Raw genomic sequence first — 20,522 nt, 5'->3', positions numbered from 1 at the left:
GAATACTGAATAATTACCAACTTTCCTAAGGATCTTTGGAAATGATTCTTATTTTTAAAATGTATGTACTTATGAGAAGGACAGAATGAAAGCCAGAGGTTAAGAAACAAGTGCATTATAAAGATAATAAAATTGTAATAAAATGAATTATAATAAAAATACAAAAGAAAACTATCCACTGCGGCCGGGCGCGGTGGCTCACGCTTGTAATCCCAGCATTTTGGGAGGCCGAGGCGGGTGGATCACGAGGTCAGGAGATTGAGACCACGGTGAAACCCCGTCTCTACGAAAAAAAATACAAAAAATTAGCCGGGCGTGGTGGCGGGCGCCTGTAGTCCCAGCTACTTGGAGAGGCTGAGACAGGAGAATGGCGTGAATCCGGGAGGTGGAGCTTGCAGTGAGCTGAGATTGCCCCATTGCACTCCAGGCCTGGGCGACAGAGCGAGACTCCATCTCAAAAAAAAAAAAAAAAAAAAAAGAAAAAGAAAACTATCCACTGCAATTAGTATCCTAAAACATCTGACATTATTTCACCACCCATAGATTAACTGTTGACATGTTATGTTTCATACATACTTCACTTCTGATTTGACCCAATTTCTTCTTTGAATCCAGTGTATCATCTAAATTAATGTGGCAACGTGATGTAACCTCTGACATAGGTTGTTTTAGGGGATCGGTCCATTCTTGTTGGAGTTGTCTCATAACTACCTGTGAAGGTATTTTTGTTACTGATTTATAAATCACCTTATTATTAAATTATGGTACTAAGATTTAACTCTAACATATATACTTTGAAAAATATCAACACGTATATGATTCACCTTCTTTTCCTCATGTGTGCACATTCTTGTTTATTACTGAATTCAGTTAAGGACATAGAAGGTGTTATCTTCCTGCCAAATCAGTTTTCTGTTAACTTAGGCAATAGATTCAGCCCACTATTCACTCTTCCCTGAAACATTTGCAATGCTTAATAAGCTACTGAAGTCTCAAAAAGAAATCGGTATGTGGGTGGGGCTGTTGGTGGTAAATCTCACACTGTGAAATGTTTTCCCTCTCTTCTGTTAGAAGCTCAAATCAACCTCAGAGTTCCTTGGATATTCAATTGCCTGCTCAGATCTTTCCTAAAGATTCCTATCTCAGAATACAAGTAAAATTCCAATGGCCTTTGAGGCCCTGGATAACCTGGCCTCTACCTCCCTCCTGACCTCAGCTCCTACAACTGTCTCGCCTATTCAGTCCATTCCTGCTATATGTGGAATCCTGCCACATCTGAATTAGTTTGAAAATGGGACTCAATGCCAAACAAATAAATCACAAATAGCCACAATTACCTTTCTACTGGTCAAAGTTATATCCGAATGATAGGCAGTGAGCACTGAAATGAAAATTATGAGCAAATTCTTTGTAAAAACATTCAAAGTAAATTATAAATACCAGTGGTAAGATTAAATCTAACACGGCTTTTCTGAAATTCACATCTGTCCCAAATTATGATTTAATAAAAAGTAAATGCCTTTAGGCGGGGTGTGGGAGCTCAAGCCTGTAATCCCAGCACTTTGGGAGGCTGAGGCGGGCAGATCACCTGAGGTCAGGAGTTCGAGACCAGCCTGGCCAACATGGCTAACCCCGTCTCTACTAAAAATACAAAAATTACAGAGCAAGACTCCATCTCAAAAAAAAAAACTAAATGCCGTTAAAGAATTGAGAGGTCATAAAAAGTAATTTGAGACTGAAATCATCTCAGATTTAAGTCAAATTGATATGAATAAAAATAAGATTATACCAACTTAAATATATTACAAAACTACTTTAGAAAAAGTACTATGAGATACAGCAGTATTACTTCAGTTCACCTGGGAAATCTGGAATTAATGGTCAAAGTAACCCTCCTCACTGAATCTTAATTTCAAAATACTCATGTCAGGTATGAGCATTTCTGTTTATCTGCTTCATCATGGTCTTAAAACCTGGCCACACAAAGGCATTGCAAGATCATTTCAGCAGCATAAGGCTACATTATGAATATTAGTCTGTACTATTAACACTGTAACTGATCTTAAAATTTCATAGGTGACACAATTTCTTTACGCAAATTAAAGCATGTTTCAGGTTTAACTTCTTTTTCACTCGTACATTTCTAGGCTGATATAGCAAATACATTTATGTTCTATATATTTTTATATTCAACTAGATACAACATTTAGCCATAACCAAATATTACTTTACATTTTCTTTCAGGAAGGTTGAAAAATATTTTATCTTTCTTAATACTTACTTTTCTTTCTGCTTTCTCTTTCTCACATTGATCCATTCTTTCTTTTAAATGATTATATTCATCCATCAGCCCCTTGTTCTTCTCTTGTAGTGAAAGAATCTGCTTTTCACTCTCAGCCTGAAGATTTGGGGCAAAAGCATGAAGTTGGTCTTGGATAGTACTGTCTTTTCTTGACTGTTAGCTTTCTTGTGAGCATCATAAAGTTGCTGCTGAAGCAACGTATTTTCACTTTGTAGTTGAGATAATCTCTCCTCTACAGATTCCTGCTTTGCAATGTATTTCTTCAGTTTGCTTTGTTCAATTTGGTTCATTTGTTCAATTTCTTTCTTCTCACACTGTGTTTGACTGAGGTCTCTTTGCAAACATTCCAAAATCAAACTCTTTCTTTCAACAGCATCTCTTTTGTTATGGAGCTGAATTTGTAGGCTGTTGATTTTACTTTCAGCATTAGAAAGTCTTTCAGAAAGAATCTCATTCTTAGCTTGTAGGTCAGACATATCAACCTTTATTTTGTCCTGTAAACGAATCCACTCTTGTCTTGTTCTCTGGAAATCAAGTTGTAGTTTTAGGTCTCTTGATGTCTGACTTAGATCACAATCATGTAGGGCAGCAGCCAGTCTACAACGGTATGATTCCATTTCTATTTCCAGTCTTTCTTGGTTCTGTTTCTTGTTCTCCAGTTCAGAATTGAGTATTTTGTTCTCAACTGTCAGATCATTCAGCTGTCCACTGTACAGGAGCATTGTTTTTGTTAACTCTTCCTCATTTAGTTTTATAATTTTTTGAAAGTTATCATTCTTTTCTTTTACAACTTTAATGTCTTCAAAATATTTCTTTTCTTTTTGCTGGTTCTGATTTTTTATTGTATCTATTTCCAGTCTCAGCAAGGCAATTTCTTCCTGCAACATGCAATTTTCATGCAAGAGATCCTTTTCTTTCTTATGCCTATGAGAAATCTATGTAAGAAAGGAAACATTTAGTAGCACTCAATAAAATGACATAGCATGATTTCCTCTGAAATTAAAGAATAACCTGAACATGTATACAATGAAAAGATTGCCATAAGTGGATATCCAACTGAAAAAAAATATTGGATCGAAACTTCAAACCTCACAGAACATAAATTCCCAAAACTTCATAAATTTATTTAAAGACAATGAATCCATGAAAGTAAAAAATAAATGACTAGAGAATTTTTAAGCATCTCAGAATTGGAAAAGACTTTCCCTGAATTACAACAAACTCAAAGGCATAAAATAAAAGATTAATAAATTTGACTACATTAAAAAATTGGCTTTACACTCTGACATCTAACCTATACACCACCCTATAGTAAAAGCTGTAGCTTTGCATGTATCTGGGCAGAGGAAGTTTCCCAACTTTCTTTAAGTTCTTTTTTTTTCCTGAGAATATTCTATAGCCATTTTATTTTTCTAACATTTTTATTGTCAGTTATATAAGAATTACATTTATTCATAAATGCTAAATCTAAGCATTATATTAGGCTTTTCTTTTCTTTCGAGACAGGGTCTCCACTCCACTCAGGTTAGAGGGAAGTGGCACAATCAAGACTCACTGCAGATTTGGCCTCCCTGGCTCAGGTGATCCTCCCACTTCAGCCTCCTGGGTAGCTGAACTAGAGGTGCACGCCCCCACACCCAGCTAAATTTATTTGTACTTTTTGTAGAGATGGGGTTTTGCCATGCTGCCCAGGCTGGTCTGGAACTCCTGGGCTCAAGTGATCCACCCACCTCGGCCTCCCAAAGTGCTGGGATTACATGCATGAGCCACTGCACCTGGTCTTGTACCAAGCACTTGTACATACATCACTGAACTCATTTATATCACAATTCTGAAAGGAGAGGTCAAAAAATATGCAAGCTGCAAGATTTTCCCTAGGTCCTCTTACTTTACTTCTAGTGCTCCTCCACCAAATCACAATTATTTCTGTGTTGTAAATATATAAATATAAAAGAGCTTTTTATTTCAAAACACCAGTGGTAAAAAAGAAGTTACAGAGCTTTTCTTAGAAAATCATGAGATTATCTGCATTGCAATAACTTCTGTTTCCTCTTTATAATGTTTGAAACAGAAATAAGCATGAAACAGGAAAATACGCTCAACTATTTTTCTAAGAACAAAATACTTATCAATAAATTATCACTAAGTTTATATTATGGCACACCATTGTTTTCAAAGCTCTTTGCACTGAAATGAGATGCTGCTTGGAGCAAACTGTTACTCTCCTCAAAAGTAAGGAGAATGGCATCTGAAGTATGGCCTCTGAACTGGCTTTACATTTCATCTTTACTACCAATGGAAATAATAATGTAACCTCTCCATTAATATGTTAGGAAGATGAAATTATGTCTGAAAACTAGAACATCTATTGTTAAGTAGCAAGGGTTTTGAGACTGTGGGAAGATAATTCCCATGAAAAATAACAAATGTCTCTCCTTTGGATAAGGCCACTGTGAATGTCACTACTTGACTCTTGCAGACAAATGGAGTTGAATTCAGAACATGACTTTATCCAATGGGCCAAAAATACTAGAACCACTATCACCACCCTTAAATGTGTGTGTGTGTTTAGGGGTGTGGTTCAAAAATCCACTATACTTTCCAAGTTGCACAGAGTTGCTTTTTAAAAATATATTCACATACAAAAACATATTTGAATATGACTAAAGAAAATACCTCAGAATTAATTTTCTTTTGAACCATTTCTAGCTCCTTTTGTTTACTGGTCAGAATCTGATCTTGTGATATTCTGGCATTCTGTTCTTCAGAAAGTTGCTTCTGGGCATCGTTTCGCTCCTGCACAACCTAGAGATAACATGGAGGTTTTGGTCTAACAGCACTGAAAAAGAAAGTCTAAAAGGTTAATTAAGGGCAGAGCCTGTCTTATCAAACGGTTAAAAGGAAGTAGCTTGTTAAAACACAAGAACTTTTATCCCTGAAGAATCACTCAAATCTTAATTGCATACATGACAGCTAAATATGTCAAAGAGGAAAAACAGTTCTTAAATACGGGAAGATACAGCATTGTGAAATAAAATTTCTTTCAAAACATTTAACTAGTGTCATTATAGTTTCAAAGCTATTTAGCCTGTATGTTAACATAAACAATGTGCAAATGAACATTTATGCTAGTGATTACACTCAATTTATCCTCCATTCTGAAAACATAGACTAAGCATCTATTAGATACCAAGGTTTACAGTAAATAATTTTATCTATAAATGTCATAGTTCATTTTTAAGAGGAGATAACAGTTTTGGTTTGTTTTAAACCTAAATGATATACATGAAGCCAAAAATTTATAAGTAATACTGATGAAAACATAAAGTTAGAAATATGAACTTTTCACCAAAGATCAATTTACCAGATCCAAGTTCTTTCTTACTGTCTTCAATTCCTTAACAAGTCTTCTCAGATTCCATTTAAGTCGCTACTTTGTTTCAACCTCTTTCTCACATTCCTCTTCTTTTATTCTTAACCGTTCACTATCTTTATTATACAACGTATCGGCATTTCCTTTCTCCTCTTTTTCTTGTTTTAAGGCAAGTGTGCAGTTAAATATGGATTATATTAAAATGTGTTTTGTTAGAAAATAAAAAAGTTTATTTTGTGATCTGGCTCTTCCTATGTGGGTTTATTATCCTCATAGAAACTCCTATACTCTTGTTCCCTTCTAGTTCTCATGTTTTTAATTTCTCACTTCCATCTCTTCCAAGGGGCATATATATTTGAAAGGTAGTGAGGAAAGAAACAGTCCATTAACTAGTAAGTTTCTGTTACAAGTTGAAAATTACTTCTTTTTCACATGCTATGCAAGTTGAAAATTAGTTAATTAGAACAGATCATTTAGAGTTAGCTAATTTAAAAGAAGTTACTGTTTACAAATAAGTTTAGAAATTCACTAGAAATGCATTTTCATCTTCATGAAATATTGTATGTGTAGCCATAAAAATGATTTACAGTGTAAGATAACACCTTCAGATGTCATTCACACAACATGTATCTGCAGATTACTATAATCCAAGACTAGGCTAAGCTGTCTAATAACTGTTACCCCCATCCTTTTTATGTTTGTCTTTTTGATGACACTTTCAACTTATCTTCTTGATTCTTATGTATTTTATAAGCAATTTTTAAATCTCTTTTTGGAACAAGACAGGATCTAATATTCGTTATAAAAGTAAAGGATAATATGTGTTTCAACATTAAATTTGGAATTAATTTTATCTGCGTATGAGAGATATGGAATAAACTAATCATTAATTACTTTCCATTTTACTTCCCATTTCATGCATATTTAGAATAAAACTGGGAAGTCCCAGCCAGAGCAATCAGGTAAGAGAAAGAAATAAAGGGCATCCAAACTGGAAAAGAGAAAGTCAAACTATCTCTGTTTGCCTATGACATAATCTTTAAGCTTAGAAAACCCTAAAGACTCCTAGATTTGATCAATGAAATCAGTAAAAGTCTCAGGTTACAAAATTAATGTACACAAATCAGTAGCACTAGTAAACATCAAGAATGACCAAGGTGAGAATCATATCAAGAACCTAATCCCTTTTACAATAGCTGCAATAACAACAACAACAAAAAAAACCTAGGAATATACTTAACCAAGGAGGTGAAAGATCTCTGCAAGGAGAACTAGAAAGCACTGCCGAAGGAAATCATAGATGACACAAACAAATGGAAATATGCCATATGTTCCTAGATTAGAAGAATCAATATAGTGAAAATGACCATATTAACCAAAGCAATCTACAGATTCAATGCAATTCCTATCCACATACCACTGTCATTCTTCACAGAATTAGAGAAAGTACTCCTAAAACTCACAGGGAATCAAAAAGAGCCTGAGTAGCCAAAGCAATCCCAAGCAAAAAGAACGAAGCCAGAGGCATCATATTACCAGATTTCAAACCATACGACAAGTCTAAAGTAATCAAAACAGCATGGTACTTGTATAAAAGTACATTCATAGACCAATGGAACAGAACAGCGAACCTAGAAATAAAGCCAAATATGTATAACCAACTGACCTTTCACAAAGCGTACAAAGACATAAACTGGGCAAAAAACACCCTATTCAATAAATGGTGTTGGGGAAATTGAATAGCCGCATGTAGAAGAATGAAACTGGATCCCTATCTCTCACCATATATAAAAATTAACTCAAGATGGATTAGGCCTAACATGGTGGTTCACATCTGTAATCCTGGTGCTTTGGGAGGCCAAGGCAGGAGAATGGCTTGAGCCCAGGAGTTTGAGACCAGCCTGGGCAACATAGTGGGACCTCATCTCTACCCCCCCAAAAAAAAATATATATATATACACATATATATAACATATATTATTATATATTATATATAAACATATATATTATATGTTATATATAAACATATATTATATAAATATATATAACATGTTATAAATATATAACATATGTAATATAAATACATATTTTATGTTATATATACATATATAACATTATATATATTTTAATGTTATATATAAACATATATATAATATATATAACATATTATATATATACATATATATATATATTTTTTTTTTTTTTTTTTTTTGAGACAGAGTCTCACTGTGTTGCCCAGGCTGGAGTGCAGTGACATGATCTCAGCTCACTGCAACCTCTGCCTCCTGGGTTCAAGCGATTCTCCTGCCTCAGCCTCCTGAGTAGCTGGGAATACAGGCATGCGCCACCACACCCAGCTAATTTTTGTATTTTTAGTACAGATGGGGTTTCGTCATGTTGGTCAGGCTGGTCTTGAACTCCTAACCTCGTGATTTGCCTGCCTTGGCCTCCCAAACTGCTGGGATTACAGGTGTGAGCCACTGCGCCCAGCCCCCAAAAATATTTTTTTAATTAAAAAAGAGATGGATTAAAAACTTAAATCTATAACTTGAAACTACAAAAAAATCTGAAAGAGAGCCTAGAAAAAAACTCTTCTGGGCACTGGCCTATGCAAAGAATTTATGATGAAGACCTCAGAACTAAACGCAACAAAAACAAAAATAAATAAATGGGACCTAATTAAATGAAAAGGCTAGCCTGGCACAGTGGCTCAGGCCTATAATCCCAGCACTTTGGGAGGCCAAGGTGGGCGAATCACCTGAGGTTGGGGGTTTGAGACCAGCCTGACCCACACGGAGAAATCTTGTCTCTACTAAAAATACAAAATTAGCCAGGCATGGTGGCACATGCCTTTAATCCCAGCTACTTGGGAGGCTGAGGCAGGAGAATCGCTTTAACCCAGGAGGTGGAGGTTGTGGTGAGCTGAGATCATACCATTGCACTCCAGCCTGGGCAACAAGAGTGAAAGTCTGTCTCAAAAAAAAGAAAAGAAAAGGCTTCTGCACAATAAAAGAAATAATCAGAGTAAACAGACAACGTACAAAATAGGAGAAAATATTTGCAAACTATGCATCTGACAAAGGACAAACAAATCAGCAAGAAAAATAAAAACAACCCCATCAAAAAGTGCACAAATGACATGAACAGATATTTCTCAAAAGAAGATGCACAAATGGCCAACAAACATTATTTTAAAATGCTCAACATCACTAATATTCAGGGAAATGCAAACTAAAACAACAAGGAGATATCACCTTACTCCAGAATGCTCATTATTAAAAAGTCAAAAAACAATAGATGTTGGTGCAGATGTGGTGAAAAGGGAATGCTTATACACTGCTGGTGGGAATGTAAATTAGTACAACCTCTATGAAAAACAGTAGACAGATTTCTCAAAGAACTAAAATAGAGCTACCATTCAATCCAACAATCCCCTACTGGGTATCTACCCAAAGGAAAAGAAATCATTATATCAAAAAGACACCTGCAAACATATGTCTATTGCAGCACATTTCACAATTGCAGAGATATGGAATCAACCTAAGTGTCCATCAACTGATGAATGGAATAAATAATATGTGGTATATATATGCCATGGAGTACTACTCAGCCATAAGAAGAATGAAATAATGTCTTTTGCGGCAACTTGGAAAGGACTGGAGGCCATTATTCTAAGTGAACTAACTCAGGAATGGAAAGCCAAATAAAACCACATTCTCACTCATAATAGGGAGTTAAGCTATGGGTGCACAAATGCCGACAGAGTGCTATAATGGACATCGGAGAATCAGAAGTCGGGGAGTGTGGGAGGAGGGTGAGGGATGAGAAACTACCTACTGAGGTACAATGTGTACTACTCGGGTGATGGGCGCACTAAAATCCCAGACTTCACCACCATACAATTCATCTATTTAACCGAAAACCACTTGGGACCCTAAATCTATGAAATTAAAAAAAAAGTTTTCAAAAAGAACAAGACTGGATAAATATTTTAAAAATTACTTTGGGTGTAGAAAAGTGACCAGTTCATGCTCTGTTGGTTGAACTGTAAATTAACACAAACATTCTTGTGAAAAATTAAGAAATATTGATCGAAGGTCTTTTTAAAAAGTTCCTACATTTCAACCAAATAGTTCTATATTGGAGAATTTATTGAAAGTAAACAGTTTAGGAATGTAGAAAAAGATTTATATAAAAAAATGCTCTGGGCTGGGCATGATGGCTCACTCCTGTAATACTAACGATTTGGGAGGCCAAGGCAGAAGGAATGCTTGAGGTCGGGAGTTGGAGATGATCGTGAGCAACACAGTGAGACCCTGTCTCTACAAAACGCTTACGAAGCTAGCCAAGCATGGGAACGTGCACCTGGAGTCCCAACTACTTAGGACGCTGAGGCAGGAGGATGGAGTTCAAGGCTGCAGGGAGGTATGATCACACCAGTGAACTCCAGCCTCAGGCACAGAGTGAGACCCTGTGTCTACAAATAATAATAATGATAAAAGATGTTCCTTACATAATTAATTATAAATACAAAATAATTTTAAAACCCAAATTACAATTTGTTAAATGAATAACAAGATTTCATATGATGGACTTCTATATGGCCATTAAGATTGCAAAGAATATGCATTTATTTATTAGAAGAGTTCACAGTTAATCATGTTTTATTATTTCCAAGAATTTCATATTCCACAAGACCAAGATTTCCCCCTCATTAATCCCCAGAAGGTAAGTCAGCAATTACAAAAATTCTGATATATTATCTTTAGTATAAATATTTATTTAGAACTAGAATATCATACCTCAAACTGTACACCTCTTTCTCCCATTCAACTTTTTGAAGCTCTAACTGTAATTTTGTATTTTTCATTTCAGATAGCTCCTTTTGTAGTACACTGACCATATTTTCCATTTGTTTAATTTTTTCTGTAAGTCGTTCATAGTCATTATTCTTAAGTTCCAGTAAGTGTTCATATAAACAAAATGTGTCTTGGATTCTTGATAGGCTAAGAGAATCTGTGTCAGGGAGAAAACAAGGTGGAAATAAAGTATATGAGTACTTTTTAGGTATAAAGGACTGCGTTTTAACATTGTCTCCTTCACACATTGAACAAATATGCACTGAGTGCCTACAATGTGGCAGACATTCTACCAAGCTCTGCAGATAAAACAGACAAGACCTGCTCTCATTTAGCCTTAAGAGTAGTGAGGAGCAAAGACAACAAATGTGACAATTATAAATTCAGATAGATGGTGTAAGAAAACACAGTTCTATGATCACATAGGAGAATTTTATCTACACTGGGCCCAGGGAAGATTTCCCTGAGGAAGAGATGACTACACTGAGAAATGAAGAGTGAGAAGGAAGCAGTTAAGCAAAGGGGTGGAAAAGCATCCTAGGCAGTCGACAGCAGGTGCTGAAGCTCTGCTGCAATCTGCTTCTGGCCATGATGGACAGCAAGTACTGATTTACCTTCTTGCCGGAAACAACCAAAAATAAAACAGACAAAATATATTGTGCAATGATTTACCAGGCAGTGGACTTCAGGTAATGAAGACAATTATCCCCGTAAGACAGGAAACAAATGAAATTCATCCAACATTCCAGCTCCCTGCCTTCACGGAGTTTCCAGGCTACTGCACAGAGAACAAACTGAGAGAGTCCACCAGATTCCCTGAGATGAGATGATGAAGCCGAGAGTCTGGTAAAGCCAAGGCAGACAGAGATCACAAAACAGAACACCAGGAAGGAGACAGAGTACAGGGAAAGAACACTGAAGATCTGCAAAAATACCTCCTGGGTATCTAGCAGAGTAACAAACAGCACATGTGTGCCAGAAAACTGCCCCAGACCAAGGGGAAAAAAAAATCTCAAAAAAATTGGAAAGAAACATGTCTGGTGCTCACAATGTGCCAAATAGTGTTCATTTCCATGAGTGACACTGGGAAAACTCAGAATTTGCATGGCAATGAATAGAGTCATCACAAAGCTCTTGCCTCAGGAGCAGGAAATTAGACCAAATCATAAAAGCAAGATCAGAAAGATCAAGCTGTTCATATGGAACTCAACTGTATATTAAAATTAAGCTCAAGCAGATAGGCAGAGGCATGGAAAATTTTTTTTAAGCAAACTACACTTGTAGAGACTTAAATTACAATGTCAAGAATGAAAGCTACGATGGATGGAAGTGAACACAGATTAGACACCACCAAAGAGAAGATTCATAAATTTGAGACATCAGTGAACTATGAGAAAACTTCAAGCAGGAATAAGTCCCCAAAGAGGGAAAAAGAGAGACAGAAAAATAAAAAAAGAATGGCCAAAACTTTCTAAATTTAAAGAAAACTATAATCCTACAAATCCAGAAGTATCTGGCTGGGAGAGAGGAAATGAAAGTATACTATTCTAATTTTCTTTTTTAAAAAATTTCAGTAGGTTTTTGGGGAACAGGTGGTCTTTGGTTACATGAATAAGTTCTTTAGTGGTGGTTTCTGAGATTTTGGTGTACCCATCACCCAAGCAGCATACACTGTACCCAGTCTATAGTCTTTTATCCCTCCCCGCCTCCCCCTTTCCCCCCAAGTCCTCAACCAGAATGGAGATTGTATCATTCTTATGTCCCTGCATCCTCACAGCATAGCTCCCACTTACAAGTGAGAACAGACAATGTTTGGGTTTTAATTCATAATTTTCTTATGCCAAATATGATATGCCATATTTTTTGAAGACGGACAATGATAAGTTAAAATCATATACTATAAATTGTGATGCAACCACTAAGATAGAAAAAAATAGTTATTGCTAATAAGCCATAAAAGGGAGATAAAAAATAAATCATAAAAATTACTGGACTAATTTAGAAGAAAGCAGAAAAAGAAGAAAAGAGAACAAAGAACTGCAGGGACCAATGGAAATCAAACAGCTTGATGACAGACAAACCTCACTGTATCAATAAGCACATCATAAATGGAACTGGCCTAAAAATCTCAATTAAAAGACAGATTGTCAGACTGGATAAAAATGCAAGAAGCTACTCCATGCCTCCTATAAAAAAAGTACTTTAAATGTAAAAACATAAATTGTTCAAAAGGATGGAAAAAGATATACCAGGCTAAAAGTTAACAACAACAACAAAAAAATCACCAGCTATAAACAGTCATTTCCTAATGACTTTAAAAAGTTCAGTTAATCAAGAACATATAATCTTAAATGTTTGTGCACCTAATAACAGCTTCAAAACACATGAGGTAAAAATCAATAGAAGAAATAGACAAATTCACAAGTATGGAACAGCAAATCAGCAAGAATGGAGTAGACTTCAACAACACCATGCTTCTCAAGTACCCAGGGAGCACTTACCAAACAGACCACATTCTAGGTTCTGCAATCAATCTTAATGAAAGAATTAAGTCAGAAGGATTTAAGTCATACAAAGTATGTTCCCTGACCACAAGGCAATCGAATCACAAATTATTAACAAAATATCTCATCAAAATACTCAAATATTTTAAAACAAAGTAACACACATCTAAATAACCCTAGGTCAAAGACGTGATGCAAAGAGAAGTTAGAGAGTATTTTGAACTGAATGAAAATGAAAATACTACATATCAGGATTTGTGGAACACAGCTAACAGTACTTAAAATTTTTTAGCACTTAATGTCTATATTAGAAGACTCTCAAGTCAATGGTCTTGACTTCTATCTTAAGAAACTAAAAAAAGAGAAGAAACTAAAAAAGAAGAACAAATTAAACCCAAAGCAAGCAGAGGAAATGATATAATAAACGTCTGCTATAGTCTGACATTTGCATCCTCCCAGAACTCGTATGCCGAAACTTAATCACAGAGGTGATGTTATCAGAAGGTGGGGCTTTGTGGAAGTAATTAGCTCATGGGAGCCAAGCCCTCATAAATGGGATTAGTACCCTTATATAATAGACCCCAGAGGGCTCATTCACCTGTTTGGCCATGTGAGGACACAGGGGGGAAAAAGGGATCTATGAACCAGGAATTGGTCCCTCACCAGACACCAAATCTGCCAGCACCTAGATCTTGGACTTTTGTGAGAAATCCATTTCTGTTGTTTATAGGCTACCCGGTCTATAGTATTTTGTTATAGCAGGCCGAACAGACCACAACATCAAAGATGAAACCAATAAAACAGAAAAACAATAGGAAAAAAAATCAGTAAAACCACACACTTTGATGAGGTCAATAAAAGTGATAAAACTCTAGCCAGGTTGATCATAAAAAAGAAGATGCAAATTACAATTTCAGAAACATAGTAATATGACATTTTTATAGATCCTACAGATACTAAAAGAATAGCAATATAATAAGGTGAGATTTATGTGACTAAACATGACAACTTTGATAAAATGGATACTTTCCTTGAAAAACAAAAATTACCAAGGTTCAATCAAGAAGGAATAACCTGAACTGTCTTGTATCTATAAAAGAAAATAAAGCATAAGTAAAGCCTTCCTAGAAAGAAAACTCCAGGCCCACATAGCTATGCTGGTGAATTCTACCAAATATTTAAGAAGTAATTTAACAATTTTACATGACCTTTCCCCCACCCTCAAAAAAATAGAGGAGAAATATAACTCATTCTGTCACTCTAGCATTACCCTGAACTAAAATCTGACAATGATATTACAAAAACAGGAAACTCCCTCATGAACATGGATGTAAAAATTTAACCAATTTCTCAAGAAACCAAGATATCCTTCTTTAGGTGAGTGAACAACCTCTGGTACGGCCATGCAATAATGAGCTAACATGCCATGAAAAGACATTAAGGAACCACAAAGGCATATTACCAAGTGAAAAATGCCAGTCTAAAGGCTACACACTGTCTGATACCAACTACATGACATTTTGGAAAAGGCAAGACTATAGATACAGTAAAAAAAAGTCAGCGGTTGCCAGGATTTGGGGAGGGAAGGCGGGAAAGATGAACAGATGAAGCACAAAGGAGTTTTAAAGCTCTGAAACTGCTTTGGATAATACTTCAACGATAAATACATGTCCTCATACCTTTGTCCAAATTCACAGAATGTGAGACACCGAGACTGAGCCCTAATATAAACTATGGACTTTGGGTGATTATGATTATCAATTCAGGATCATCAATGAGATCAAGTGTACCACTCTGGTGAGGATATTGGTAATTGTGGAGGCTATGCACGTGTGGGGGCAGGGAGTACAGGGATAATCTCTGTGCCTTACTTTTAGTTTTGCTGTGAAGCTAAAACTACTCTAAAAAATCACCTTTTAAAACTTTCTAAATAAAACCTTGGCAAATCAAATCCAATGATATATTATAAGGATAATACATCAAAAACAAATGGGGTTTATCCCCAAATACAGGGTTGGTTTGACATTAAAATATCAGTTATTCACCACATTAAAAAACTAAAAGAGAAGAACCATATGATCATCTTACTATATAGAGGCATTTGATAAAATACAACATTCATTCCTGATTTAAAAAGAAAAATCCTTCTCAGTAACCAAAGAATACAAGGGAATGCCATCAGCATGATAAAGAGCATCTCTGACAAACCTCAGCTAACGTGTCATGATGAAAAACCGAATGCTTTCCCTCTAAGATCAGGAACAATACAGGAATGTCTCCTTTCACTATTTTAGTCAGCACTGTACTGAAGCCAGTGCAGTTAGGAAAGAAAAGAAAATAAAAGCTACCTGAGTTGAAAGGAAGAAGTAAAACTGTCTTTATTCACAATCATGATCACATAATAGGGATAGGTAAAATCCAACCTGTGGGGCAGCTTCTTATTTTTGCAGATAAAGTTTTATTGGAACGCAGCTGTGTTTTTTAACATATGTATTGTCTATGGCTGGTCTCATACTACAATGGCAGAGTTGAATGGCTGTGACAGAGACCATTTTGTCGCAAGTTTAAAATATTTACTATGTTTAGTAAGATAACACTTTGAAAATGAAAAAAGTTTGACTACCTTTGGTGTATGTAAAAAAGCTTACTGAATCGAATCTCAATTTTAAATGTTCATAAGCTACAGAGATTGGAAAAGACAGTTCACCAAAGAAGATACACAGGTGGCAAATAAGCACATACAGGATGTTCAATATTATTAATCTTTAGGGTAATGCACATTAAAACCATAATGATATGCATAATACACACCCATCAGAATGGCTAAAATTTCAAAATTAAAAAACAGCAATAATAAGAGCTTGTGATGATACAGAACAACAAGAAATGTCGTATACTACTGGTTGGAATGGAAAATCAATACAAATACTTTGGAAAACAATTTAGCAGTTTCTTAATAAAGAAATACAAAGGGACAGGAAGAGACTTTTATGGATGATGAATATGTTAACTCTCTTGATTATGGTGATGGTTTCACATGTGCATTTGACTGTATATTTTATATACTTGCAGTCTATCATATATCAGTTATACCTCACTGAAGCTATCAACTGCTCAAACAAACATCTAAGATACTGGGTGGGACACAGAAAGAGAAGCGTGAAAACGATGTAGGATAAAGCTAGAGGATTCAGATCTCTAACCTTATAGCAATGAGAAGTAGTAGCTGAGTTATAAGCAAAGGAGTAACATGATCAGATCCGAATTTTTAAAAATATATCATTATGAATGCAGAGTAGACCATGGTTTTAGGAGGTGGGGTATTCAGGAAAACAGTTCTAAGATTCCTAAGATTTCTGCAGCATTCCAGCTGGAGAAAAAATGGTAACCTGACATTGGGGGAAGGAATAGGAGAGAAACAGAGTCAACAAGACTGGGAGTGCCACTCACACTAAGAAAAGTACAGTGGAGTTATCATAGCTCTTTGGTGTAGAGTATAAGTTAGTTCTCTATTTTAACACTGAGCATATTTCTGAGATGCACTTCACTATCACATGTCAGTTCTCAGCAATGTATACACACACTACTGCAGGATACATCAAAAGGCCTTGCATTTATGCAATGGTCCTACCTTTACACTCCATTCCAAGTTGTTCAATCAGCAATATAAAATTCTCATGAATAGAGTGAGACAACTCACAAACCTCTGAGGCTGTTTCAGATGGCCCCATTGAGTCAGCAAAGTCAGCCCCAGGATGTATTTGGTTTTTGACCTGTAAGATAAATAATACCGTTTCAAAATGTCCTCGAAAGATTTATAGCATATGCTAAATGTACAGAAGTGGTATTTCTCCTTTTTTTTTTTTTTTGATGAGCAAAAACACAGGTACTTCTTTAAAGCAACAGATTGTTCTTAAACTGTACTGTTATCAATGGCTACTGTTTCCTAATCACTTTTTCTAAGCAAACAGTTTTACAACAAAACATCCTGTTTTTTTCATTTTACCTTTTAGAATTTTTTTAAAATAATATTTTAGATCATTTACTTTTTTACAATACCTTGTTCTTTTCATTAGATGTTTTATCTGCAGGCCTGAAAAAAGAAACAATTCCTTTTAGAAAAATAGCAAAGATGTAAAATACAAAGAATATCTAATACTATTGTTTTATCATATAAAATATCTGCATTTGTATTACTTCTAGTCATCAAGTGTACAGGTAATTTTTTTATAGGTAATGTAAAATACAGTAATTTTCTACAATGGACATTAAACTATAAACAGAAACAGCAACATTAAGGGATAAAGAAATGTGCTACTACTAATATCATTACAAAGAATTAAATTTAGGTCAAGATTTCTGATAGTAAAACCAAAAGAAAAAAAATGTGTTACCTGCATTATGTGATAAAAACAAATATACCAAGGTTTTCTCATTGTTGTCCTTTTCAATAAAAACAAGCTTTTACGGGCACTAAAACCTATTTGGAAAATATTACTCACATTCTTATATAAGAGAAACCCCTTTTTAATGATGATATTAGTTAGCTTTTTCTGGACTTGCTATGCAGGTATTATGCATCATTCTGAGCACTGTCCATGTGTCAAACTCATGTAATCCTCATAACAATTCTGTGAGGTCAATAACATATTAAGTATTTTATAAAGAAAGAACATAGGCACAGAAGGGCCATGTGACTTTCCTCAGCCCAGTTGGCCAGTAGCAGACCCAGCACTCAAACCCAAGAATTCTGCCTCAGAAACATGTGTTTCATGATATGCTGTGAAGGTAACATTTGTTTTCAAGTGAGATGATAGCAGATGAAACCACATTGTCATTCCATTTCTGACTACAACTATAACAATTTCAGAATCTTGCAACTTTTTTCTAATAAAAAAACTTTATACAGAGGCAAGTTCGGAAACCTATTTTCAAAAAACTAAAAATTATTTTTAATGAAATCCATCAACAGGTGTTCATTCACGTATTCACCTATTTATTCAAGCATTCAACAAATAAATACTCATTGAGCACACAATACATGCTGATGGCAATGTTGGTCCAGAGAAACATGGTTTTGATACTTTAGAACATTATGATCCATTGTGGGTCAACCTGATTAAATATTTAAAAAAAAAACTTTATAGGCCGGGCGCAGTGGCTCAAGCCTGTAATCCCAGCACCTTGGGAGGCTGAGGCGGGTGGATCACAAGGTTGGGAGTTCAAGACCAGCCTGGCCAAGATGATGAAACTCCATCTCTACTAAAAATACAAAAATTAGCTGGGCGCAGTTGTGGGCGTCTGTAATCCTGGCTACTCAGGAGACTGAGGCAGGAGAATCGCTTGAACCTGGAAGGTGGAGGTTGCAGTGAGCTGAGATCGCACCACTGCACTCTAGCCTGGGTGACAGAGCAAGACTCTGTCTCAAAAAAACAAACAAACAAAAAAAAACCCAAAAACAACTTTATAATCCAGAAGTAATAATCTGTGATGGACTGTCAACAGTTAGCTTTTCTAAAGTACTTGAACAAAACCCTCCCCTTCTCCCCAGAATCTAAACAACTATAAAGTTGATACGCCTGACATTTTAGAGTACCTTAGCAGATCATACCTGTTCATCAAGGGATGTTTATATTCAGTATGGCCTAAGTGTTTGCATGTTTATTATTTCACAATTTTAAATACTCTGCATATGATAGTTTAAATTTCAAGTCACCATTTATATGTTCAGTTACACTAATATGTTACATTTCTGAACCAATGCTGAAGGAACAAACTCTTACCATAAAACTCTACAGGAATAAGCACTTTAAGGACAATTAGTTTGCTAAAAATCTATAAAAGATAATGAATCGAGCTTTCAAACACTTAGACATACGAACAAAATTAAATCTCATAAACATGTTCTTCTTGTCCGTATCGTTCCCAGCAGCATACTAATACATTCTAAAAGCTTCTATTTTTAAATAAAAAAGAAAGAAAATTCCCTTGAATCCCACATTCTTCTTCATTTATCACTCATTTCTCTATTGCCTTTCCCAATAACGGTTCCCTCAAGGGGTGTCTATGCTTATCCACTATAGTCAGGATTCCACGGCAATTATTTATTGAAACTGCTCCTTGTCAAAGTCACCAGCCCTCACTGTAATCAGTCTTTCAGCGTCGATATAGTTGAGTATTCTCCAGCTTTGGTAGACTACATTATTCTATTTCCAGGAAAAGTAACCACTGCAAATGTTCTTTCTCAGAGAAATAAAGAACTTACACATTTTAACTTCTTTCATCCTCATCTATTTCACTTAAAGCTGCTGTCATCATCTCCTTGTAGCAGACCATGAGTTACTAAATTAGCCTTCTCAAACACTGGTGTAATCACAGACTATTTTGTGGTCAAATTTTTATTTTCATATTTCTTTCCTTCCTTGATATGTAACGCAGTACCAGAAGTTAAAAAAATCTATAAAAAGCCAATGTTTTATAATAATTCTACTGATAATGAATTTTAAAAATTTTGTAAAATTCCAACTCTTCCCCATCTCAATTCATTAATTTAAAAAACACAGTTATGAATTACCAACAACATAAAAAGAAATATGTATTTCCTGCCTCAAAAACCAGGTAATATGCAATTATGATACAATGTGTAGTTTAAAAGTTGATATACGAAAAGTTATATTTTAGCACAAGGAAGGCATTACAGAAGAGGCAAAATATAAGAGGAGCTCACCAGGGAAAAACAGAGAAAACTACTCTACTTGGAGAATGGAATGAGAGCACAAAGATTAGTCCCATGGAGTCTAAGTGTTTCCCAGGAACTTGAAAGGAAAAGTGTAAAACACAAGGAAACTAAGAATGGAAGATGAATGCTACACTAAAAAGTTAGAGTCAGCAGGGCGCAGTGGCTCATGCCTGTAATCCCAGCACTTTGGGAGGCTGAGACGGGAGGATCACGAGGTCAGTAGATCAAGACCATCCTGGCCAACATGGAGAAATCCCGTCTCTACTAAATATACAAAAATTAGCTGGGCTTGGTGGCATGCCTGTAGTCCCAGCTACTCGGGAGGCTGAGGCAGGAGAATCGCTTGAACCCAGGAGCCAGAGGTTGCAGTGAGCTGAGATTCCCACTGCACTCCAGCCCTGTGAAAGAGTGAGACTCCATCACAAAGAAAAAAAAAAAAAAAAGCTGGAGTCCACTGCATACAGGCAATGACTTTTACACACGAAACTCATATTTAGATCTGTGCTATGTTTTGGGTTTATTTTTAAATATAGTAATGTTTAAACAGTTTAAACAAAGTTTTAAAAATAACAGGCACATATTACGTGAAAGAAATCAGGAAAATGTCTTGGGAAGAAAAAAATCTTACTGTTAAAATTCCTAAATGTCATTATAGTCATCATATATAGTTCAAAAATAGCAATATTCTGATTAGTTATATAAGTTTGTTTGAAAATAAAATAATTTGGTAAATTTCCTACATGTT

General features: G+C 35.5%; 1 protein-coding gene across 1 annotated transcript; it reads right to left on the bottom strand.

Moving 5' to 3' along the window:
- Positions 1 to 576: 576 nt before the first annotated feature.
- LOC116464315 (coiled-coil domain-containing protein 144A-like) lies at positions 577 to 17,150 on the bottom strand (the record flags this gene model as incomplete). Its single annotated transcript, XM_032147582.2, is given in 8 exon segments — positions 577 to 711; positions 2,282 to 2,442; positions 2,445 to 3,237; positions 4,979 to 5,107; positions 5,667 to 5,848; positions 10,476 to 10,691; positions 16,670 to 16,811; positions 17,098 to 17,150. Coding segments are annotated over 8 exon segments (1,811 nt in total), but the record flags the coding sequence as incomplete, so codon positions are not given.
- Between the last annotated feature and the right edge of the window lie 3,372 nt (positions 17,151 to 20,522).

The sequence above is a fragment of the Hylobates moloch genome, unplaced genomic scaffold (genome assembly GCF_009828535.3).
Source record: "Hylobates moloch isolate HMO894 unplaced genomic scaffold, HMol_V3 SCAFFOLD_406, whole genome shotgun sequence".
In the NCBI taxonomy this organism is placed as follows: domain Eukaryota; kingdom Metazoa; phylum Chordata; class Mammalia; order Primates; family Hylobatidae; genus Hylobates; species Hylobates moloch.
This window is presented reverse-complemented; position numbering and strand designations above follow the sequence as displayed.